General features: G+C 40.9%; 1 protein-coding gene across 1 annotated transcript in view; it reads left to right on the top strand.

Annotated features, from left to right (window-relative positions):
• The window catches only part of STK17A (serine/threonine kinase 17a), a 38,245-nt gene extending 13,513 nt beyond the window's left edge, over window positions 1–24,732 (top strand). The window contains exons 3-7 of the mRNA XM_044770944.2: window positions 7,552–7,696; window positions 19,015–19,141; window positions 22,135–22,183; window positions 22,270–22,449; window positions 23,141–24,732. Of these exons, the coding sequence (XP_044626879.2) occupies window positions 7,552–7,696; window positions 19,015–19,141; window positions 22,135–22,183; window positions 22,270–22,449; window positions 23,141–23,465 (826 nt within the window). The 3' untranslated portion in view covers window positions 23,466–24,732. The remainder of the gene's footprint in view (window positions 1–7,551; window positions 7,697–19,014; window positions 19,142–22,134; window positions 22,184–22,269; window positions 22,450–23,140) is intronic.
• Window positions 24,733–25,762: the final 1,030 nt, after the last annotated feature.

Here is a 25,762-nt window from a genome sequence, read left to right as displayed (position 1 = left end):
ACTTTTGTTTAAAGGGGAAGTCTTAGAAATGCACTTCGAACATTGAGATGTCAAAATTCTCAGCCATGTCAATAGATGGTTGTTAGAGAAACAGGCAGGTTTATGATCACCGTATCAGAGACTTATTCCATATAGACTTAAGCACCTGTCACGTGCACTAGAAACTAGTAGGTGCTGGTAATACAAAAGTGAAAATCACAAAGCCCCTGCCCTCCAGATACTTGCTTAGTGAAGGAGGTGTAAATGATTGCAGCAGTGGTGGCCTTTGACTAGAAATTCTTGCTAGTTGCTGCGGGAACGTAGACAAAGTATAATAGTCAGAAAGGGTTAAGAATTTACTATGTGCCAGGCACTGTGCTATGTCTTTCAGCCAGCTTTATATGCATTATTTATATGCTTTATACACATTATTTATAAATATTATTTAAAAAAATTTTTGTGGCTTTATTGAAATAAAATTGACAAAACATTTTGTGAGTTTGAGGTGTACAGTGTTACTTTGATAGACATCTGTTGCAAAATCATTACCGCCATAGTATTAGCTAACACCTGCATCACGTCCCATAATTACCATTTCTTTTTTGTGGTGAGAACATTTAAGATCCACTCTCTTAACAACTTTCAAGTATATAATACAGTATTATTTACTGTAATCACTATGCTATACATTAGATCTCCAGAACTTATTCATCTTATAAATGGAAGTTTGTACTCTCTGTCCAACATCTCCCCTTTCTCCCCACCTCCCAGCCCCTGGTAAACCTGCATTCCAGTCTCTGTTTCTTTGAGTTTGGCTTTTTTAAATTCCACATCTAAGTGATATCATACAGTATTTGTCTTTCTCTGTCTGACTTATATCAGTTAACATAATGCCCTGAAGGTCCATCCATGTTGTTGTAAACTTGGCAGAATGTCCTTCATTCTCATGGCTGAATAAGATTCCATTATATATATGCCACATCTTCCTTGTCCCTCCATCCGTGGACAGACGTTTAAGTTATTTCCATATCTTGTATATTACGATTGATGCTTCAGTGAATATGGGAATGTAGATATCTCTTCAAGATCTGTTTTCATGTCTTTTGTATTTATACCCAGAAGTGAGATTGCTGGATATATGGCAGTTCTATTTTTAATTTTTTGAAGAACCTCCATGCTGTTTTCCATAGTGGCTGCACCAATTTACATTCTCACCAACAGTGCACAAGAGTTCCCTTTTCTCCACAGCCGTGCCAACACTTGTCTCTAGCTTTTGATGATAGCCATCCTTACAGGTGTGAGGTGATATCTCATTGTGGGTTTGATTTGCATTTCCCTGATGATTAGTGATGTTGAGCACCTTTTCATATACCTATTGGCCACTTGTATGTCTTTTTTGGAAAATTGTCTATTTAGTTCCTCTGCTCATTTTTCAATGGGATTATTTGGTTTTTTGTTTTGAGTTGTATGAGTTCTTTATGTATTTTGGATATTAACACCTTATCAGATACATGATTTCTCCCATTCAGTAGGTTGCCTTTTCATTTTGTTGATAGTTTCTTTTGCTGTGCAGAAGCTTTTTAATTTGATGTAGTCCCACTTGTTTATTTTTGCTTTTGTTGTCAAATTCAAAATAATTGCCAAGACAGATGTCAAGGAACTTACCTCCTATTCTTTTTTCTCAGAGTTTTAAGGTTTCAGGTCTTAAATTCAAGTTTTAATTCATTTCAAGTCACTTTTGTATATGATGTGAGGTAGGGGTCCAGTTTCATTCTTTTGCATGTGGTTGTCCACTTTTCAAACATCATTTATTAAAGAGACTATCCTTTCTCCATTGTATATTCCAGGCTCCTTTGTTTTGAAATAATTGACCGTATGTGGATTATTTTGTTTCTGGGCTCTCTGTTCTGTTGCATTGGTGCATGTGTTTGTTTCATGCTAATTCCATACTGGTTTGATTACCATAGTTTTGTAATATATTTTGAAATCAGGAAATGGGATGCTTCCTGATTTGTTGTTCTTTCTTAAGATTGCTTTGGCTATCCATACAAATTTTAGGATTGTTTTTTTCTACCTTGGTGAAAATGCCATTGGAATTTTGATAGGAATTGCATTGAATGTGTAGATTGCTTTGGGTAGTGTGGGCCTTTTAACAGTATTAATTCTTCAGATTCATGAGCATAGAATATCTTTCCATTTGTTTGTGTCTTCTTCAATTTCATTCATCAGTATAAGATACTTTCAATGATAGTTTTCAGTGTACTGTTAGTTTTGTTGGTTAAATGTATTCCTAAGTATTTTATTTTTTTTTTGATGCTATTGAAAATGAGATTTTCTTCATTTCTCTTTCTGATAATTCATTGTTAGTGTATAAAAATGCACTGATTTTGGTATCTTGATTCTGTATCCTGAAATTTTATTGAATTCGTTTTATTTATAAATTTTAGAACAAGATTTTATATATGAGGGAAAAACTCACAGAAATAATCAACCTAAGGTCGCACCGCAAGTGGAGCCAAGACTCAGTCCAGGAGTGTGTGATTCAAAAGCTTTCAGCCATATGTTGTGCCACTTCGCTCTGCCTGGGAGACTGGAGCGCTTCAGCATTACAGATACGCTAGCCCATCATTGCCTCACTCAGGACTTTTCACCTTGTTTTGACCTCATCCCATATTTTTCTCTTGGTTTCTAGTCTACCTCATCTCCCACTAGTCCTTCTCTGACTTCACCCTGTGTTCTAGGCATACCTTTCTTGTCGTAGTGCTTAGGGATGCCCTTGGCATTGTTTATGACAAGACATCTGTGTTGATTTTTGGTTCCTCTATAAAAATGTCTTTTTAAAGATTTTTCTCTTTGAGCAATTTGGTTTTCAGCAATTTGAGCATAATGTTCCTTAACTTTCTTTGTGTTTATCCTACTTGGGATTCTTGAGCTACTTGGACCTTTGGGGTTATAGTTTTTATCAGATTTGGGAAATTTTAAGCTGTTTTTTTTTTTTAATTTTTTTTGCTCCATCTCTCTTCTCTCGTTCCTTCAATTATGGTGTGTTAAACTGCTTGATATTGTTGCCCAGGTCCCTGGGGTTCTGTTTACTTTATTCAGTCTTTTTTTCCCCTCTCTCTGTACTTTAGATTGGATGGTTTCTATTGCTTTGTCTTAAAATTCATTGATTCTTCTGCAGTGTCTGATCTGCCTTAAAGCCCATCCAGTGAAATTTCCATTTTAGATACTTTATCTTTCATTGCTAGAAGTTCCATTTGGTTCTTTTCATACCTTTCATCTATCTCCTTTGTTTGATCATATTTTACTCTACATGCTTGAGCATATTTATAATACCTTATCTGCCAGTTCCATCACCTCTGTCACTTCTGGGTCTGTTTCTATTGCTTTCCTGTTAGTTGTGGGTTGTAATTTGTGGCATTCTCAGAGGTCTGGTAAGTTTTGGAAGGATGACATACCTTCAGAACATCACAGTGTTGAGTGGATTTTATGATCTTCCATTAAAGAACGGTGACATTTGTTTTGGCAGGCAGTTAAATTACTTGTGGATCAGGTGTTCTAGGGCAAATCAAGGGCTACTTTGGCCTTATCACTAAGATGTAGCCCTTCAAGGGGGAGTTTGCTGATTGCCCCATGGTTGCTATGATTTTCCTACTCCAACTGGACAAGATTCAAATAGCTCATTCTGTCCTCTGTGAACACTGGAAATTGTTCACATTATAAATTCCCAGCACTTTTTTGCCTGATCTTGCAGGTCTCACCCTATGCATGCGCATATTAGTATTTTGTCTAAGACTCCAGGATATAACTAAGCAGATGTCTGGAGAGCTTTCCATGTAGCTCCCTCTTCTCTGCTGCTATGAAACCCAGCTGCCTTAGCCCTGCCAAACTCCCAGTCTGTCTCCTCAGTTTAGCAAGGCTGCCGTATTCTTCTTGGGCCTGTCCCTGACCCTGTACTACGTCCATAATTTACCTCCAGGTAAGAAGACAGAGAGGGGCTGGCCCCGTGGCCGAGTGGTTAAGTTCGCGCGCTCCGCTGCAGGCGGCCAGTGTTTCGTTGGTTCGAATCCTGGGCGCGGACATGGCACTGCTCATCAAACCACGCTGAGGCAGCGTCCCACATGCCACAACTAGAAGGACCCACAACGAAGAATATACAACTATGTACCGGGGGGCTTTGGGGAGAAAAAGGAAAAAATAAAATCTTTAAAAAAAAAAAAAAAAAGACAGAGAGAGAGTAGGGCTCAGCTTGTTTGTGTCTCTCCTCTCAGGGATCGTGATCCTAACTGCCTGTTGTTCTAATGTCTGAAAATAGTTGGTTCATATACTTTGCTCATTTTCTAGTTGTTTATGGTTAGAGGGCAAGTTCATACAACTTGGCTGAAAAAGGAAGTAGCTATTTATCCTTTTGTGAATGAACCATGTATTTTTCACACCAGCATGCCCTTATACGTGTGTTCACTCTGCGTCGGATGCACTCCTACCATTTCATCTAGCGGATTCCTATTCATTCTTCAAGGTTCAGAATGTCATCTGTCTAAGATTTTTTTCTCCTTCCTTTCTAATTAATTGCTCAGTTGCTAAATTATCAAATCACTTGATATATAATTTCACACCCATATATATTTATGCATATATATTCTTAACATTATCTTTCATTTTTCTCTCCCCTATCAGTACATGAAGTTTCAGACATACTTATTTATAATTTCTCTTTCTATCCCTAGCATATAGCACTGGGCCTGACATGTTTGGTTGGTGTTTGTTGAATGTGAATAGTGAGAGAGTAAAGATCCAGACTGGACCTCTAATCAGGATAGAAATGGAAATGCTAGTTAGATAGAAAAAGGAGTGTGTGGTGTCTGAGGTTGGGAGCTATGATCTAGCCAAGGTGCAGGCACCCAGGGAAGCTGAGTTACCCTCAGCCTCTAAACATCGTTTACGTGGCTTTGCTTAATGTTGGTCAAGAGATGCTTAACCCCTGACTCTCTAAGGACCACTAGAAAGTTGAAATTAAAAGTTCTCAATATGTTTTGTAAAAATAATTTTTGTGTAGAATTTATGAAAAGTTTTTGAATTAGTTTTTTTATAAAAAATTTTGATGAAGAGTTATCCGAATTAACTTAGTTTCTGAGTAACTTTGAATTAGTGAAAAATTAGCACTCCTAGAGTAAGTGTATTGTCATATAACTGTGGGAATCTCGCTTTAGTTAAAAGACAGGCACAGCAAAATTCTTAGTGCTTCTCTAGCTTCTTTGTGAAGGAAGGTACTTTATGTGAAGTAGTTTTTAATATTCTTATATTTTCTGTTACCATACTTGACATATGCTTTTAACATCTCAAATTGTTCTTCGTAAAATTTCACTTAGTTCCATTAGTTAATATGACACTTAGTTCATGGGTCAAGCTTACGTCTGAGCAGGGGACAGTGTGATGATTGCGCGTTGTATCAAGAGGATATGTAGGTCTTCCTGATCGCTCCAGGCTAACTGGTACACCTTTGTGTAATAGTCTGCATTTAAAGTACATCCTTGAACATTTTCAGAAGACTGTAGTTTTGCACTTCACATTTTGTGCTTATGTAGATTACTTAAATTGTTGGGAAAAGAGAGGAAACCCTTTTGTTAAAGCAAGAATGGGTAAATTATAGTGGAAAGGACTAGTAATAAATTGCTCTTAAATTTTAGATAAAGAAATCTTTGTATTTATGTAAATGGACCTCTGTTGAATTTTATTGTGGATGGTAATGATGAGCTGAGAGACCCAGAGGACAATAAATTGTGATTGAGAAACTTTTTCAACCAAGATGCAATTCCTTGTTTCAGTTGAGGAACGTAGACAGTTCTGAGTGTCACTGTAAATTGTGGCCTTTGTGCGCAGAGCTCTGTGGACTGTGCGTTAATTACCTCGTGGTGCGTCTCTAGCTGCTTGGGCCTGAGTTGACTCAGCTCAACTGGAATTTTGCTTCAGGTCATCAAATTTCTATTAACCGTATGCAGTACTGCTAGGCTATAATGAACTTACTCTTTAGTTTGGTTTTAAACTTTCGCCATTTCCTCTCTTATGAGTTATACATTACTTTAACTTTCCATGAATATGTGATGACCACTTTATGGTTAATTATGTAAAAATTGTTTTGATATTTTCATATATGGTTTTTTCATACTGTAATCAAAATATGATAAGTCGGTTGTGTATGTTTAACCAAAATGAAAATCTCATCACCCAGTGAATTATTTTCTTTCACTTTCATCACCTGCAACTTTTCAGCTAAACTTAAATATGATCTTACCGATTTTGGTGAAAAATTGTGTTTCCTTACATGGACAGAATTTGGAAAGTAGCTTACCTCAATAAAAAAGAAGGAAGGAAGGAAGGAAGGAACTGTATTATCTTATGAAAGGGAAATGAATAAGTACCTCTTGTTTGACAGCAGCGTGGCTGTTTGAAGTTATATATTTCATGTTGATTTAATAGCAACTTCAGAGAAGCAATCCAGTCTTTTTTTAACACATAAAGAAAATTTTGAGATATGATATGAGCTGTCATTTAGGGTAAGAATGAATTGTTTAAATATGGAATTTCTGAAGAGAAATAAAAATTTTTTAATGTTGAGTTTTCCCTTATTGGCAAAATTATTTGGAGGGGAGAAAATCTGAGGTGCTTTGGCCAGAAGGTGGAAGAAAGTTTAAATCAGTGCTGCTCTTTTGGTGAGCGCGGGCTGTAGCTGTAAAATCGTGAATGCACGTCCCCTTCACTCCAGCCCTTGAGGCCCGGCATCTCCCCCTGAGAACTACTGCACATGAGCAGACAGAACCTTTAATGCGCCTTCTCCTCACAGCATTCTTTATAATAGTGAATAATTAGAAAAAACTAAGTGTCCTGGAAAGGGGAATGGTTAAGTAAACTATGGTTTATCTATTCACATGGATACAAGAGTTAGAAATTATGAGATAGATAACTATAAAACCACCATGGAAAGACTCTTAAGACATGTTTAAGAAAAAAGTTGTATAACAGTATCAATAGAATGTGTCCTATGTTGCCATTTATGGGTTTTTTAAATCCACAAAACTAATATTTTTATATACATTTAAATATGTTTTTAAAACCTCTGGAAGGATATAGTACATCAAAGTGGTAACAGGGCTTACCTCTGAATGTGGCTCTAGGATTAGGGAAAGGGTCTTCAATGGGAGGCATTTCTTTATTTTCATTATTTGCATTTTTTACAAAAATAATATTTCTATGTATTCTGTAACCAAAAATTCTTGAGAAATTTTTACTTGAAAGTGTGGTAATATGTTTACAATCAAAGTTTAATTCTTGACGTTCTTAAACTGATGTTTTTGTTCAGCTTTGGAATTGCTCATCTTAGCTCATATTAGAGACTTCACATTTTTATTTAAAAAAAGAAAAAATAAATATAGGCTTGTAGATGGACAAAAGTTTACACACACTCAAATTATAGTTTATCTAAATGAAGATACTGTGTATAAATACTAAACAAAAAGTCTAAATATTTTTGAGTCCTTTTCCTTTATAATTAAAATATGCTTCTCCCTTCTCCAGTGCCGCTGGGGGTGAAATCTTTGACCAGTGTGTTGCAGACAGAGAAGAAGCCTTTAAAGAAAAAGATGTTCAGAGACTCATGAGGCAGATTTTAGAAGGCGTTCGCTTTTTACACGCTCATGACGTAGTTCATCTTGATTTGAAGGTAAGATCTGAATGACTTTACAATTTTGAGATTCCTGGAGAGTGACACTCCAGATGTAAAATATTTCACAGTGATATATTCAAAGATTTATCAAGTTTGTGTGTTTTATTAGGCAACAGGGATGTGAGAGTTGAGTCGTTACTCTTATTCTCTAGCCAGTTAGTTTTATCAAGGAGATAATGTGCATGAGTGTCCAGAGAAAGACAAATAATAATACATTGCCCAAAAAATGGAGTTGATAGGATATTGCTGGGGTGGGTGAAGGCCCCCTGTAGAGACAGGGCTTGAGCCAGGCCTTTAAAAATGTCAGGATTTAGATGGGTGGAGAAGAACAGGAGAAAGTTAACTCACGAGAGTTCGGAATACTTGTGATATGTTTGGGCAGAAATAAATGGAGTACTGTCGCTGGAATTGAGAGGTGAAATCGGAGATATTGAAAGTTGAGGAAAAGCCAGATTCCAGGAGTTTCAAATGTCATGAACAGGTAGATGATTTTTGAGCAGGAATATCTGAAAGGAGTATTGTGGAAAATTAGGTAGGCAGCAGTAAGTAAAATGAATTGGAGAAATAAAGAGATTGGAGGCAGGTAGAAGAAGGAAGGGGGAAGGGAGGAAAGAATACACAAAGGACAATTTATCAGTTGTTACACTTTCAAGTAATCAAAACACCAGATGAAAGTAAGGTAAGCAAAAAAAGAAACTGTCTTGGCCAAAAAGTCCAGGGATAATCTTAACTTCTGTTGTGGCACTATTCATTAACTCAGATATTGCTGGGACTTGGTTTTTCTTCAGCCCTCGGCTCTGCCTTCTCAAGATGGCAATTTGATGGTAGTAAGTCAGATGCTGCCATTTTTCCCTCACAAGTGTCCAGAGGCTCAGCAGGAAAGAGCCAGTCTCTGTTCACAGCTCTTGCAGAAGTTCTCAGACTCACTCATCAAAGCAACGTAGACCAACCCGGAACTAATAATTCCTGGGTCCTGACTTTTATGTGGACTGAGTGGGGAAGGGCTGGATTCTGTTTCTGAAAGAATAGAGAACGAGTGCTCAGGACACACAGAGTAAATGTCCACTACAAGTATGTTTAGTACCTTCCTCCAGGCATCTGGGGTAGAAAAGTGTAGGATCCTTGTTGATTTTCTGATGGTTGCTTCCAGATCGAGTCCAGGTGTGGCTGTGGGGAAATGAAACAGTCCTCAAACAGAACTCCCCACAGTGATTCCACTTCCTCATCAGCCAGAGGAGATGGGGTCAGGGAGGAAGGTCAGCTGAGAAGGCTGAAAGCCCTGCACCCATAAAAGGCTTTCCAGTCCTGAACTTGTGCAGCCGCATTGCACTCCTGCCGTCTGCCGATCTGTCGGGTGCCCTCCAACAGAAAGTCGGTGCTTGTGGCAGTGGGTCTGCAGCTTTGACACAGATCAGGATCACCTGGGAAGGCTTGTTAAAACATTGCTTGGTACCAGCTCCGGAGTTTCTGATTCAGGGTAGGGCCAGGTGATGCTGATACGGTGGGTGCAGGGGCCATTTTGAGGCCTGCTGCTCTTTGGCCCACTCTGTAACACCTGATATCTGCCATACTGTATAAATAACAGCGTTTAATTGTCATTGCACGAAGGAATACTCTCAAGTAAGAGTGTACAGTGTGTAATCTGGAGGTTGACTTCTGAAGTAAGCTTGATAAAATTCCATTTGAAATAAGGTGGAAGGGTAATAGGTATTCTTTCAAATACTAGTTTCTTATGGAAAAATACAGGAGGAAGGAGACAATTTGGAAATTTTCTTGTTTTCTGAAAGATGACAATTTAAATTCAGTTTGCGAGCAGTTATTTTTCTCAAGGATACTAATATTTTAGTACAGTGGCTAAAATGGGCAGTTACAACATAGTAGAGACAGTGGCCTTTTTTGAAGGCAGGTATGGACGTGTGTGTACCGACACATAGTCCCAGGATGTTAATGCTGAAGTGGCCTAGAGATCACCCAGTAAGACCCTCATAGCAGGGTGAGGGCACTGGGCTTCATTTTTTCCCTTCAGTCTGTTGTGGGCGTTAGAAATTCAGAGATCCTTACTGCAAAAAATGCCACCCCTACCCCCTCGAGAAGGCTTGGCAGGAAGAACTCGTCTGCGCTCCGGGCTTCAGTGGACTCATACTTTCAGGAGCCTCAGCTGGTATCTAGACAGAATTCCTAGATGTAATCTTTGTGCTGTGCCTTTTTTCATGTTTGGTTTTCACACATCACTTTGTAAAATTACGTATTTATTTTTATGATGTTTTGCTTGTTTTATGGTATGAAAAGAACTTCCGGGAACAGAACCCCAATTTAAATAGCTTTGCACCTATAGGAAATGAACTTTCAATTTGTGACAGCTCAACCTTTGACTATTAGTCAGGAACTAATTAAGTAGCCAGTCAGACAAGTTGCCACCACTGTGTGTCATGGATCTTAGATGTTATTTGAAAGCAGGTAAAGGTGAATATTAAGTTCTTGAATACCAGGTTCAACTGTGTATTTACACAAGGAAATTATATCCCTTTCTCCCCAATACACTCAGTATAAATCATATTCCTTTCTCCCCAGTACACTTGGTGTAGAATTCTTTCCAGATTTAATAGAGGCTTTGATGATGGGCCTTTGATGTTGGAAACTGGACTCTCCGTGTTTCCTAGACCCAGAGGAACTAGAAGACAAGGTGGCCTGGTGGGGTCTCAGCCTTTCTTCTGCCCTCACTCTCTTCACTTCTGCACTCACACTTGCCTCCAAGTGATCTGCTGAAGGCGAAGGTCGGAGGCGGGCTGGTGCGGCAGCCATGTCGATGGGAATGACTTCTACCAGAAGGCCATCTCTGGGTGACTTCTGTGCCTTTGTGGGTCTGGACAAAGAGAGGCCACTGTCCTACACCTTTTAACAGCCGTCTGCCCAGTGACAATTTATGCTTATAATGTTGACTCTCTCTGTCTCTATAAGATCTTGAAAGACTAAGCTACAAAGCTAAATATATTACCTTTGTGTTATAATTCTGTAAAAATTGATAATCCCAATATATATGGTAACTTTGGGTTAGTAGACTATTTATTCCCCATTATGGTTAAAATGGGAAATTTTTGTCCCAGAGACAGAAATTACTTAGAAGGTAGAGAAACTGTTGTAGTTGCCCCGTAAGAGAAATAATTGACAGGATGGGAAGCAGACCCCTAATGGTCAGTTTGCCAAAAGACTGATTCTCTGAAGACTCTCAGCCAAATATCTGAAACTGAACATGGAAAATTCTCTGAGGAGTAGCAGATGCAGATTTTGGAGTGTTTATAAATCTACAAAAATAGAAAAGACACTAATCTGTGATTAAGGGAAAGCCCATTCGTTCACATAGAAATCATGGCAGGACTAACAAGTCTGAGAAGCAGCTTTACCAGAGTCAGGACAAAGCTAAAAGTCTCAAAATAATCTCAGCAACTCGGTGAATTCGTGGTCAGCATAGTGGCCTGCTTTCGCTTCACTCGGGAGCGCTTGACTGAAAGGGCGCAGAGAAATCGAGTCTTCACATCCCGTGCTCTGTGTGTTTGAGTGGTCTTCTGCTGGTTAGGTCTCTGAGCAGTTCTGTGCTAGGTGTTCAATCGTAGGCTCGTCCCCCTGTTATTTCCATGATGGGAGGTGGACGAGCAGACTAGGAATAGAAGCCGCAGCTTTGCCATGTGAGATTTCAACTGATCACTGATAGTTTAAGCGTCAGTGTGTTACTCGAAGGAGAGGTAACATGTAACATTTCTAAACATTCCCCCAAATTAATTTAGAAGGGTTATTAACCTATTTCTCTACTCTGACTTGGGTTTTAATAAATAAAAAGTCAATTTATTTTAACTTTCTTTGCCTGATAATATGTCCCGTAAAACCTTGTCTGTGATACCTTAGGCCGTATTAAGCAGGTTAGCCTCCACGGTACAAGCTCTCTTCCCATGGTGATTTTCAGTCATGTTAAATGGATGATGGACAAAGGTGAAAATACCGAGATAAATAAAAGGATTCCCCACAGGCAGAGAAATAAGATTTTAGAAAGATCTCCCTGCTGCCATTGTCTTGTATGTTTGCTGTTTATTCCACTGTCATTACTTCTCCATTGACCTTGGTGTTTTTTCTCTCGTACCACCTGGGATTCGTGGGTCTTAAATAGAATCAGGTATTGTGAGCCATAAGGCCTTTATCGTGAACTGGATTCCCTAGAAAGGAGGTCTAACTAAGCTGTAAATGCTCAGGTACTTATCTTTGTTTTCAGCACATAGATTTCACTTACTAGAAGTGGGTGTATTTCACCATCAAAGACTGATAGAGATTATAGTCCTGTAATTGTACTTACAGTTTGTTTAGAGAAGTAAGGTCTGTTTTTAAAAGGTACTTGTGGGCAAACCAGGGCACAGTTGATAGAGACTATATAGTAAACATCAACTGTGAAATTCCATGAAACTGCTCTGATTTATGAGACATGTTTCTTCTAGCAATCTCTCTTTCAGCTGTTTAATGTCTCTCACTTTGGGATATCATGGACGCCTGTCACTGGGCCTAGATTTCAAATACAGTAATGGTTTAATAATTTGATCACACTAATTTAGAATTTACTGCATTACCACCAGACCAAGTGGCTTTCTCATGATAATTTACGAAATCATTTCCCGGGGAGTGTAAAATGGAAGCAAAGTGTAAGGGGAAACATTTAAGCTATTTTAGGGAAACAGTGGTGTCCAAGAACATTTACAGAGTGTGCATGTTTTATTCATCGCAAATAAATCTCACAAAGATCTGGTGAAGATTTCCACTTAGCACTGTTTCTCTTGGTATTTTGTATGTACTGGGAAGGGCAAAACATGTTAAATGATGAATATGTTTCACAGAGCCAAGCGCCTCTCATCTAATTTGCCTGAATTATGACGTTTTATTGTACTGTAGCATTTCATTAATGTAATAAAACTAAAATTGCCTTGAGAAGTCTGGGGACTCATAATCATGGTGCTCCGTAGGTTTTTTTCTGAAGAAATAGCTAAAAGCTAATTAACGAAGACAATGTGACTTTATAATGAAGTTTTTGGTACCAAAACCTCTAGTTATTTTATCTTGCAAAGAGAATTTGATCCTAACACTGATCAGTTGAGCGTTCTCAGTGCTTTTGGGTGGGGGCGTGCTTTTCCTGGCTTGGTTATTTGTGACAACTAGCATGCCTCTGCAGTCCAGACTGCCACAGTGACAGCAGTTTGTTTTTGTTTTATGTTCAGTTTTAAATTTTTACTGTACCCAAAACTTTCTATGATTAAAAAGAGAGATCTTTAAACAAAATTACACATTACACTGAGCAACAGCATGGTTGTTTTCACTATGGACAGAGAAATCTTAGTTATTGTTATGAATATGTTTTCAGGAGGAACTACCTCTTCATAATTGCATAATGGTAATAAATTAGGACATTGTGTAAGAGGTGCTAAGAATTCCCTCATTTCTCAGGATGCTACTTGGATCTTTTTTTCCTTAAAGAGTTGGTAGGTGCACTGTTCAGTACCACTAGCCACCTGTGGCTGCTGAGCGCTTGAAAAGTGGCTCATCTGAACTGACATGTGCTCAAAGTGTGAAATGCATACCAGATTTCAAAGAGTTAGGATGAAAAAAGTAAACTATCTCAGTAATTTTACATATTAATTACATGTTAAAGGGATAATATTTTAGATAGATTGAGTTAAATAAATATATTAACATTGATTTCACCTGTTTCGTTTTACTTTTTGTAATGTGGCTACTAGAAAATTTTAAATCATGTGACTTGCAGTATCTTTCCGTAGGCAGCACTGGTTTAGAGGGTATCAGAGATACTAAAGCCAAAATGACCTGTAACATAAAGATCACTTAGCTTTCAATTTATTTTTCAGCCTGTTGTAATGTAGCTTTTTCTCCCACCATTTTACTGCACATTACTTTCTCAAAGGGCTTTCATAGCTTGTGTATTTGCTGTAGTTAGTGGCTTCTTTCTGGTCCTTATTCTTCCCCTCGTCCCGTTTGACATCCCTCTTCTTCCTGACTTTCTTACTGTAATATTTTGCTTGGATTAAGAATCCGGGCTAAGAACCTCGCTCTCAGAGCACCATTTCTCATCTTTGTAACCCTTGTTGCTTACCCTTCAGTGTAGTTACCAGCCAGAATTCATCTTGGGCCCCCTTCTCTTCTTGCCATGTATTCTTCCTTTCATTTCCTTCCATGGTTTTTAGTCTTGCCTATGTGCTGTTGACCTCTAAAGCTGTATCGTCAGCCTCGTGTTCTCTCCAGACTGAATTTCCAGCTCTTCTTGGACATCTGTACCTGGGAGGCACCTCAGATTCTGGGTCTGAGAATCAAAATGGAGCTACTTGGGTGGGGGATGGGCACAAAGGGTGAAGTGGTGCACCTACAACACGACTGACAAACAATAATGTACAACTGAAATTTCACAAGGTTGTAAACTACCATAATCTCAATAAAAAGTTAAAAAAAAAATGGAACTACTTGTCCTCTCTTACTGACCTGATTCTGTCAGTTGGTGGATGACAGGAGCGCCGCATTCTTCCTGCTCCTGCGTGTCATCAGTCACAGTGAGCTATGGATTTTGCTGCTGTAATGTGTAAAATTTCTTCTGCTTTTTGTTTTCATTTCCATGTTTCGTCATATCTCCCCCACTCTGTCTCTCCCTTCATCTTGAGACTTTTCAAGAAAGGGTAAAGGCACGTTCTTCAGAGGATATTTCCAGCCACATTCTGTGATAAGGCCGTGCACACATCGTATTACACATCAGCTCACCTGTGTACTTTGACACGTGGCCTTTTCTTTTCCTAGAATATCCTCTTTTTCTCCCCTCTGGTCTGCCTTCTGCCAGTTATTCCAGAATGGCCTACAGAGCCCTGTGATTCCTGTCCCCTCCCCCATTTGCTTTCCAGCCTCATGCACCACCACACGCCTTGTGCTGTTCTCCAGCTGGCACTTGCTCCACTGATAGCTTGTCCTTGTTTCAGGGCCTTTATACGTGCTCTTCCCTCTGCCTGGAATGCCCTCTGCCTGCCTCACCTTGAAGGTACTCTGCCATGATTGGCTCCTCCTTAACATTGTTCTCTCCTCAAATATTGCCTTCGCAGAGAAGCCTTCCCTGACCACCCTGAAAATAGCATCTGCGTGCACACGCCCCCAACAGGCACTCTCTCTTCTGTTACCCTGCTCTGAGTTCTCCATAGTGCTTGAAATGACCTGAGGTTATGTTATTTATTGTGCTTATTTGTCCCTAGTAGGAAATAAGGCTCCAAAAGAAGAGGGGACTCGTGTCTTGTCTGTTACTTCCCCAGATCACAGCTCAGTAGGCAGTCAGTAGAAATTTGTTGAATAAATGATGAAATCCTTTTTCTCCTAAAGGGTCTGCTCACTTGTCTCCTCTGTAATTATCTAAGGCAGAATTATTCCCTCTTATTTATTTATCGCCTGAGCACTTGGTCTTGTCACTGCCCAGCAGAGTTCGCTGAGCCTGAGAGGCCCGTTTGTTTTCTCTTCTCATTATGAGCTCTGACGGTGGGGACTCGTCACTACTCATATTTATGGTACCACCATTCCTGACACAAAATAGACACCCTTAAAAACTTTTTTAGTGTTAGTCACGTTTCTTCCTTTCATTCACTCAGCAAATAACGTGCGCCTACTGTGTGCCAGGCCCTCCTGGTAATGCCACAATGACCAGGACTGCAGCTCCTGTTCTCATGGAGCTGTAGATTCTTCCCATTCTGTTTCTGAATCGAAACTTTGATAAATCTACAAGCATTTTCATAATAGGAAGGGGAAGGGTAGATGATGGGTTGATGTATTTAAAGAGAGGGACCGTCTGTACATACTCAGTTCCCTTTTTCATGTTGCAGCCCTTCACATTGTTGAAAATTCTTGTAGTCTGCCTCACTCACCAAGTTGAGTCTTCTCACCAAGTTGACTCTCGACAAAGAAGAACAGAAAGAAAGGTCTCCTAGGTAGAGGGAACACCAGAGATAAAGATACTGTCCTGAGAGAGAGCATGGCACGTATGAGAGACCGAACACAGTCCAGCGAGGCGCCATTGCCCTGAGCCGAGGGGAGCAGGGGCACGATGAGTCTGGAAAGCTGGCCAGGAGCTCGGCCCGCAGGTTTTATAAGCCACATTAAGCAGTTTGGAGGTTATCGTAAGAGCAATAGGAAGCTACCAAAGGGTTTAGTCAGGGGGTTAGCAGCTCAGATTCACTCAGAACAAAAGATCTGGCTGCAGTATGGGCAGAACAGATCGACGCCCGCCCTTAGAGGCTGTGGGAATTGAGCAAACGATGGTGGTAGCTTGAGTCAGTGTTCTATAGTTGGAAAGAAGTAGACAAAGTCTAGAAATGCTTAAATTTATGATTTAAAATCAGTAGGATATATTGACACGTTAGCTAAATGGAGGAGGAAGGGGGAAGAGAGGAATGAGGAAGTTGATTCTTAGTATTCTCCCCTGTCCCACTGGGGGAGAGTAGCCTTCACAGAGATGCCTGTCATTGGCATCAAGATCATCTGATTTGGGAAGGAAAATAGGAGTCTGGGTTTTTTTGTTAGTGCCATCAAGTCGATTCCGACTCCTAGCCACCCTGTGTCCAGCAGAGTGGAACCCTGCCTGGTCTTTTTGCACCATCCTCACCTTCTGGCATATATCAGACAATGCTCTGCTGCTGTTTATGGCCAGTCTTTTTGGAGATAGGTGGCCAGGTCCTTCTTCTTAGTCTGTCTTAGTCTGGAAGCTCCGCTGAAACCTGTCCTACTAGTAGCACAGTTTTCAACATCAGCCGACAGATGGGTGGTGTGGCTCCCTGACCAGGAAATGAACCCTGGGCCTCAGCGGTGAGAGCGCCAGATCTTAATCACTAGACCACCAGGGCTGGCTGAGTCTGGTTTGGGTGTTGAATTTGAGGTGCCTTTGAGACATCAAAGGGGGAGAGATTAGGTAAGCAGTAGGTTGAAGAGTTCTAGAGCCCTGAGAAGAGGTCTGAGCCAAAGGTAAAAATTTGCAACTCATAGGTATAGGTGATAATTAAGCCTTGAGTGCAGATAGATCGTGCAAGGTGAGAGTGGGGAGTGAGAAGAGGAAAGAGCCTCAAGATCAAGCTCTGAGAAACCCAACAGTTAATGTGCCAGGTAAAGGAAGATGAGCCCAAAAAAGGAGACAGAAGCAGCAGCCAGAGAGTTAGGAGGAAAAGCAGGACAGTGTTTTGTTCTGGAAGCCAAAGAAGGAGTGGCAGCAGTGTCAGGCTCTGCTAAGATGTTGGTCCAGAAGAAAGCATTGAAAAATGTTGTTGGATTTTAGTGACCTGTTGTAGTGGCATGAGAAGGCAGAAGTGGGTGGAGTGGTTGAGTATGAGTGGAAGGAAAGGAAGTGTGAACGTTCATTATAAACCTCTGGAGAACCTCAGTGTGATAGGGCAACCAGAAAAATACAGTAAACCAAACAATGGGATAAGTTTGCCATGTATAAGATGCTGTGCGGTAGAGAGGCAGCAGGCGGCAGACCCTCCCTGCAGGGAGGGAGGGGTGGTCGGAGAAGGCTTTCTAGAGGAACGGGGCTTTGCTGAGACCCACCACGCGTGGAGTGAATGATGAAAATAAATTTGTCAGGCGGAGAAGGGGAGTGGGCTTCCTGGGCCAAGGCAGTACGTGAGGAAAGGCGTGAGACGTGGAAGTGTGTGTCTTGCCTGTCCCTGTGCAATGGTGATGGGAGATTAGTCTTAAAAAGGAGGCAGGGGATGGGTCATAAAACACTCTGGGTGCTGTATTGAGATATTTATACTTTATTGATACCACTGCTTCTCAATTTATCTTTGGAAATATTCTTAATGGCAGAAGACAATAAGTGCAGACTTTCTGAAGCAAAATAAACTTTTCTTTGAAGTCTCATATTTTATTTTTTTAAAATCTAATGAATTTTGCATTCTAGTCCATAATATATTTGCTTGACTTCTTCTGTACCCATGTCGTAAGTTATCTTCAGTTGGGTAAAAATGACACCAGGAACATGAACCTTGTTGATTCCGTGGCCTTGGGCAACTTTTGCCCATCACCGTATCCATCCACGCCATGCCCACCCCCACTTGGGAGTGTGTCTGTTGGTGATGACTAGCAGCCATACCACCACAGGGGGAGTATCCTGAGCAGACTTGCAGCATGGGAAGATTATTGTGCAAGGGAGGCTGGCTTGAAGGTGGGAGAGACAGGAGGGTAGGGTCGTGGTCCAGCTGAGAACTAATGAAAGCCCGAACTTTAAAGCAGTGAGGAAATTGAGATTTGGGAAATAGAATTGGCATGTCTAGTGACTTCACCAGATGTGGAAAAGAGCTGAAAATGAAGGAGACGGAGTACTGTAGGATGAACCCAAAGTGTTGACTGTGGGCATTGAGACTGGAATACGGAAAGAGGAATGGGTTTGGTGGGGTTGAGGAGGAGCCGCTGCCCGAGGTGCTTACTGAATGGAAGGCCTTACCTCGTAGTGAAGAGTTGAAGATGTGGTACATTTCAGCCAAATAAAAATATATGACTTTAATTGGATCTGTGAGTCTGTATCAGCATCTAAGTGGCGACTGAAGCTTTGATAGTAGATGAAGTTGCCCAAAAACAGAATGCATGTGTTGGGAGAAGAGGGCTAGCCAGCCAGAGATCTTGGGCAAGACCAATATTTAAAAGGAGGGCAGAAGAAAACAATCCTGAGAAAGTGGTGAGGGGTCTGTAAAAGGAGGAATAGTTCCAAGAGAGAATACAAGAGTGATGGACAGTGCCAAATTACACCACAATCAGGGCATGCAAAATAGTGCCTGAAAGACAGCCAGTGGATTTAGTAGGTCTTTGAGTAGTAAAGATTTTGTGACCTTAGTGAGGCCAGATTGAGTCGCAGAGGCAAAATCCAGATTGAGCTGGATGAGAAGTGACAGTGACTGTACGTGACCGTGCTTTCAAGAAGCTGAGCTTTGAGGGAATAGCAGGGAGTGAGTGTCTTGGCCAGAAAGAGATGCAGAGTCCTGGGCAGTCTGTTTTATAAAAGTGGTTTGGTTTTGTTTTTAAGATAGGGGTAGATGCATGTTTATGTGCTGAGGAGGAGCCAGGATAAGGGCAGAGAGTGTGCAAGCCTTGCTGCCTTACACAGTGAGCACACTGCAAAAGTATTTAACGCATGACTGCTTACCGTAGATTCCGCAGTCTCAATTTCACAGGTGAAATTTGTATGTTTTAACACGCTACATGGTCTTTGTACTCAGTCATGTTTTTATTAATTTGGGGGGTATGTTATTTTTTAGCCTCAGAATATTCTGCTGACAAGTGAATCTCCACTGGGTGACATTAAGATAGTTGATTTTGGTCTTTCAAGAATCATGAAGAACAGTGAAGAGCTCCGAGAAATCATGGGTACTCCTGAGTATGTGGGTAAGTATTCTTAAGAGTGAGATTTGTTTTGTATCTGGGGCCAGGCCTCACCTTCGTTAGGGAAGTCACATGTGGTGTGATTAACAGAGGGCCGCCATCTGCTGTCTTGGAATTCTACCATCAGATTCCTTCCTTTGTATTAAATTAAAAAATGGAAAACTTTAAAGTGTGTGAAGTACCAAATTGGTGATCCTTTCCCTGGAAGGCTGAGAGAATTTGAAGGGATTGGTTCTAAAAGGAATAGGAGAGGCTTTTCTTTACTAAGTGTAGGATATCAGGCTGTCTGAGGGTGGGAGGATATTTAACAAGAACCTTTGGAGAGCTTCAAGTTGGTAACAAACACTGTTAAAGCGACTGCAAGCCCTGCGATTTCGCAGGTGTGCGGAACAGAGGGCGTCCTCCTGATGTAAGATCAGAAAGAAAAAGAGCTTAAACCTGGAAAGAACTAGCAGGAGAGCAGATCCAAGGCTTCTAGGTTTCATAGAAAAAGAAGTAAACTATGACTTCTTTTGATAGACTGGAGGAAAAATAGGGCACAGAAAGATTAGTGATTTGAATGAGGTTGAAAAAAAAGATTTCTGTAGTAGAGCAGTGCAGTGAAATAATTTAAGGGTTGTAATCAGAGGTTGTGTTACAATATTGACATTTAAAACTTCAGAGATGAAAGAGCTCTTTGCAATTGTAAAGCTTTGAACGTAGGTCTGGAAGGGCAGCTCTTCAGACCCGGAAGTCAGGAGGCGTGGGTGCCAGGCTGTGTGGTCAGGGACATCCGTGTGGAAGGTGCCCGGGATGGCCAGCCTTGGGCAGGAAGATGGCTTTGGTGTCTGCAGATGACAGCCACATAAGCAGGAGGAGAGAAGGCTGTCCTGGGCCTGAAGGGAGGCAGTGTGAAGCCGGCAGACAGGCAGTCTCCATTCTGGAGGGCCCAGGCCTGCGGAGAAGAGGGTGGATGGCGTGGTCCTTGAAGGGGCTGAGGATGGTGGGGATTGATTTCCGAGGGAGAAAGGACTCCAGAGCACGCAGAGGCCAGGACAGATGGGGCTGAGGAAAACAAAGCTGTTTGGCAAGGAGAGTACAAAGAATAATTTGAAGTTTTAAAATAATTTTTTAAAGTTCTGCAATTTGAAACAGATCTTTTATTAATAATCCCGCAGCCAGAAAAACAACCTTCAGAATTTTTATGTGTATTTTTGTGGACTAAAATACTTAATCTTCAGTACACTGGCTGATAGGCATCGTGACCGCTAGGCAGGTGTTCGGAGTGTGGCTTAACAGCGAGTGTTCGGGCACAGCAGCAGCCCAGTGTGGGGGCCGGGTTTTGGTGGGTAGCATCGCAAACTAAAGACATAGAGGAGACAGCAGGGTGAAGGGCTGGGAGCCGAGACTGCAGTAGCGGTGCTCGCCCTGAATGAGATTTCTTGTTTTTTCCCCAATGCTTTCTGTTCTTTGGTAAATTCTAAATTTTCTGCCAACACCTTTTTTTCCCCTCCAAAAAGCGGCACTGTCTTCTTTATTTTATTAAAGTAGGACAAGCCCAATCCAAAAAACCTGAAAATAATTCAGAAGTATATAATACAGAAAAACAGAGGGGCTCTCCTCTCTTTCTTTCCCCGGCCTGCCTTGTAAAGGTGGGTTCCAGCCTCCCCCCACGCTGTAGCACAGGACCGACGCCCGGCTGTGTTCTGCTCCGTGGTGGCTGGCTCTGTGACCTCAGTCCCCACGTCTTTCTGGAGCTCACGGTCCTCTGTCCAGGAGACAGGGTTTATAACAGCACTGCCTCCCTGGGTTTGCTCCATCAAGCTCTTACGTCAGAGTTCAGCACGTAATAAACACTTTTACATCAGAAAACTAAGCTCTTGTCACTTTCTACCCCTCTTCCACCATCTTTTGCTCTCTGGTCTCTGTTTTCCTTTCCAGGAGTTTGGATGCTATGCATTTGATTTTAAATTTCCTAATAGTTTCTTTTAAAACTTTTAAATAATATTCATAACCTCTGTTTCTCAACAATTTCAGATATTAAGTTGAGGAATTAACATTCCTAACATTTCCTCCCAACCTTGTCTTCCTCCCTCATATTCTGGGGGATTTGTCCCCAACCAGTAAATGGATATGCAACTTGGAGTGTTTTCCTAGCTTTAGAACGTTTTCATCCCCTTTTTTTAATTGCACTTACCACAGTTTTTAGTCTTGGATCTGTTTGGAAATGGATTCAGTCCGTATCGCCTGTCCTTCCTAATTGTATACTTTTGGAAAAAATCATCTTTTGGTTGACTGAATTATATCAGTGAGTAGGTTTTTCTTTTCAGGGAGGATTTTCGTGACTTTCTCCTAAGTCCTTGCACACTTGAGAAGGTTTTTTTGTTGCCTTTCCGTGTGACAGCAGTGCAGTTATCAAAGCACACTTTTCTCAGCTCTAGACATGTAGCTTCCTTGGCTGTGAGTGTGATGCGTGTCATCCGAGGCTGCCAATTTGTTTTAACCTTGTTGACTGACTTTTTGTTCATGGGTGGATATTTTTAACGCTCACTCTAGCTGCAACATGGAGAATGGATGAGGGGGGTGGACTGAATGGGGGTCAGAGGGGAGAGGGCCATGGGCTGCAGTGGGGGCAGTGAGGAAGAAGAGTCGTGGATGGCGTGGAGAAGGACTTAAAAGCAGTGATGTGTTAGATATGATGCTTGGTTAGCTGGAGGGCGTGGGAAGAGGAGGTGTAGAAGTTGTCAGTTTGTATTGCAATAGTTATGCGTTCAAATACTAGGACCTAACGATGGAGGGTTGAGTGAAAAGCTAACAAGTTCATTGCAGACATCTAGTTAGACTTTGCAGCAATGCATATAAATTTGATTTCTAATGTTAAGTTATTTCATTTTAGCCCAAACCTTGTTTAGTGTCTTATAGTTTCTGATGAATATTTAAAATTTTGTTTATCTCTAAGAGCATATTAAGATGTTTTTTCCACAAAACTAAATGTTTTCTTCTGTTTCTGATATTAGCTCCTGAAATTCTTAGTTATGATCCCATCAGCATGGCGACAGATATGTGGTAAGAGTTATTTTTGAGAAATTAACCAGATTAGTGTCGAGAGATGAACACGATGCTGATGCTTCTTACCTTTCGTTCTGATTTAGGAGCATTGGAGTGTTAACGTATGTCATGCTGACAGGAATATCGCCTTTCTTAGGTGATAATAAACAAGAAACGTTCCTAAACATCTCACAGATGAACTTAAGTTACTCTGAGGAAGAATTCGATGCTGTGTCTGAGTCAGCTGTTGACTTCATCAAGACACTTTTAGTTAAGAAACCTGAGTGAGTATGAGTTCATATTGATCTTTGTCATTCTTGAGTCATCTGCTCTGAGCAGAAGCAGTTTAACAACTGAAACACCAAAGTGAAGATGTGGAAATGTAGACAGAAACGATGAAACCTTTGGCTGATTCTATCTGTTGAAAGGAAAAGTGGCAAAAATGAAAATGTTGTTAGAAAATAGGAACTGCCCCACAGGATAACAGATATTTTCTGGCTGTTCTTGGTCTTAACAGGAGGGCTTTTCAGAGATACCTTACTTAAAATATTATTTTTCCGGGCCGGCCCTGTGGCCGAATGGTTGGGTTCGCGCCCTCCACTTTGGCAGCCCAGGGTTTCACAGGTTTGAGTCCTGGGCGCGGACATGGCACCACTCATCAGGCCATGCTGAGGCAGCGTCCCACATGCCACAACTAGAGGGACCCACAACTAAAAATAGACAACTATGTACTGGGGGGCTTTGGGGAGAAAAAGGTAACATAAAATCTTTAATTAAAAAAATTATTTTTCAGCATTGTATGGAATGGCATTTGCAAATGTCAAAACTTCTATTTTATTCAGGAATCACAATAAGATTTTTGCCAACCCTTTATACTTCCCAAAATGTAATACAATAAATGTAATGCTTTGTATTCTAATCTATAATTATAAAGTTTTAAACTATCTTAAGTATAAAACGTGTGTCTTTACACAGAGACCGAGCCACCGCTGAAGAGTGTCTAAACCACCCGTGGTTGACCCCAAGCAGCAGTCAGGATCCTTCCGTCAAGGTGAAAGGGGCAGAAGCAGCAGCAGGTGCCCTACCGGAAGGTGATTCTCTGCCGGAAATTAGTTCAGACACTCAGACACCAGACGCTGAGGAGGCCGTTGCAGCAGAGGAGTTAATCGTGGTCACTTCATATACCTTAGGACAATGCAGACAGTCTGAGAAAGAGAAAATGGAGCAAAAGGCCATTTCCAAACGATTTAAATTTGAGGAACCCTTGCTACAGGAAATTCCAGGAGAATTTATCTACTGAACAGTAGAACTTCAGGATTTCTACAGTGAAAACGTTAATGTTATTTATGGCCAAATGGTACATGTACTGAAAGTGGATCACCAGGTGTCCGTGATATAAACGAAAAGAACTTTGTCAGACTTGTGGAGTGATCCATCAAGCCTGATTTATAAAGTTGCCAACCAGGAGGTCTAGTGGGTAAAGTTCTGTTTCAATGTTACTTTCAAGAAAGGGGATGTTTGAACCTTTTACTTCTGCATCCTGTTCCTCCAGAGTGAGAATTTGTATGCAAAGATGTCTGTGTTGACTTTCTTTAAAAATCCAAGTAAAAGTGCCAAAATTAACATTTTTGTAAATCTATTTTGCATTATTCATATGTGTATCTATATCTGCATATATGTGTGTTGATATCTTTACTAAAATTGATACTTTTTCACTTTGGATTTTTTGAGGGGAATAAGATTTTAATTTAAATAGTTATGTTCTAAATTTTTGAGACCTAGAATAACATCTACTATGGTTTAATAATATCTTATTTTTATATTTTATTACTGCTTTATATGGACTTGATTTGGTTTCTGTTCTCTCTCTTTTTGCCTAACGCTTATAACCCATCAGTGAAAAACCCTGGCTAATTTTTTTTTCTCTTCAAGATCACTATCAAGAGTGGTGGTGATTTTTTACCTCTGAAATTATTCTGGTTTTCTAGGTCAAGGTTAAGTAATCCTAGACTATGAACCCGGTGTCGGCGTCCCAGCCGTCGCCCTCATCACCCCTTACTTGTCTGCTCTCTTTGACAGGCTCCACCCCTGCCACCTCCTCACTTGCTTGTCACTTAATTTTGGTCACTTGCAAGTGTCCGTGTGATGTGATCAACACGCTGATTGCCTTGGTCAGTGACAAGGCGCTGTTCCCTTGGTTTTGTTAGTAAAATGCCTCGGCACGGGAGAAGAGATGTGCCGCACGCTCATGGCCACCAAGCCTTTACTTCCGTCAAGTTTCTTATTAGCCCTCAAGCTATGCCAGGAAAAGTTATACAATGCCAAAATATTTATAAACCTTTACTTTGTTCATAAAAAATTTGACTTTGAATACTTTGTCATTAGGGGGTATCCTTGTCCCAAAAAGACACATAAGAATCTACTCACTGGAATTTAATTTGATTAGGATTGAACACTTCAGTTGTCTCTAGGCCCCACAGCGAGCAGTAAATGCCTGTTAGAGAAATGGAAATGTGAAATGTATTCTGTATAACTGAAAGCAACTAAATATCCTTCTCACTCAAAAACGTCTGAGAGTCCTTATTTATCTTTTATTAGGCTCAAGGTGTTAGATGTTTGTGAGTGCAGCCTGTCTGTCACCTGTGTACTGTGTCCACGCGCCACGCCCCTGCGTGTGCTCTGTGTTATGAGCAGCTCACACCCATCCCTTGGCAGTCTGCTTGCGGCATCGCCCAGCGCTCTCATCCTAGCGCAACTTCTGAGATGTCAGAATCACGACCACGACAGCACCCAGCCACCCATTTTAAAGTTTGTGCAGTGTGCTGTGCTAGACATTTCACGCACCGTCTGTAATGGCAGCCAGCCCGCTGTGTGCGTGTCGGAGCCCTGGGAGGTTCGCGCTCCATCACCCGAAATTTAATAGGCATTTTGAAGGACCAGGTTGTACTGTTTTCTCACTCAATCGGCTTTATTTCTAATTTCTTGGACTAGCATTTCTAAACAAGCTGTAGACAGCGGAAGGAAAAACTTTTGCTACAATGGCAGAGTTTTCACTGAAACCCCTGGCCACAAATGTGAAGCCTCAGGGAAGTCTTGAAACAGGTAAAGCCATTTTAGGCAAATTTTTCTGAATCTCCCTGACAAAAATAGCAGGGAGGTGAGAAAAAAAATGTTCACTGATGAATGACGCATTTTTATACTTGATGGTTTGTCCAGATTTAAAATCCAAATCATTTGGACATTTAGACTTTTTCCAAACCATTTTATATTATGTTCATACTAAATACACTTAATATAATTGCTGCATTTATAAAGTTTAAAAAAGATAGTTTTCTGGGGCCGGCCCCATGGCCGAGTGGTTGAGTTCGTGCGCTCCGCTGCAGGCGGCCCAGTGTTTCGTTGGTTCGAATCTGGGCACGGACATGGCACCGCTCATCAAACCACGCTGAGGCAGCGTCCCACATGCCACAACTAGAAGGACCCACAAAGAAGAATAGGCAACTATGTACTGGGGGGCTTTGGGGAGAAAAAGGAAAAAATAAAAAAAAATTAATCTTTAAAAAAGATATGTTCTCTTTTAGCTGGGCACTTGGCTGT

The sequence above is a fragment of the Equus asinus genome, chromosome 1 (genome assembly GCF_041296235.1).
Source record: "Equus asinus isolate D_3611 breed Donkey chromosome 1, EquAss-T2T_v2, whole genome shotgun sequence".
NCBI classification, from domain to species: Eukaryota; Metazoa; Chordata; class Mammalia; order Perissodactyla; family Equidae; genus Equus; species Equus asinus.
The sequence above is the reverse complement of the archived record's forward strand: the minus strand, read 5'-3'. Positions and strand labels throughout refer to the sequence as shown.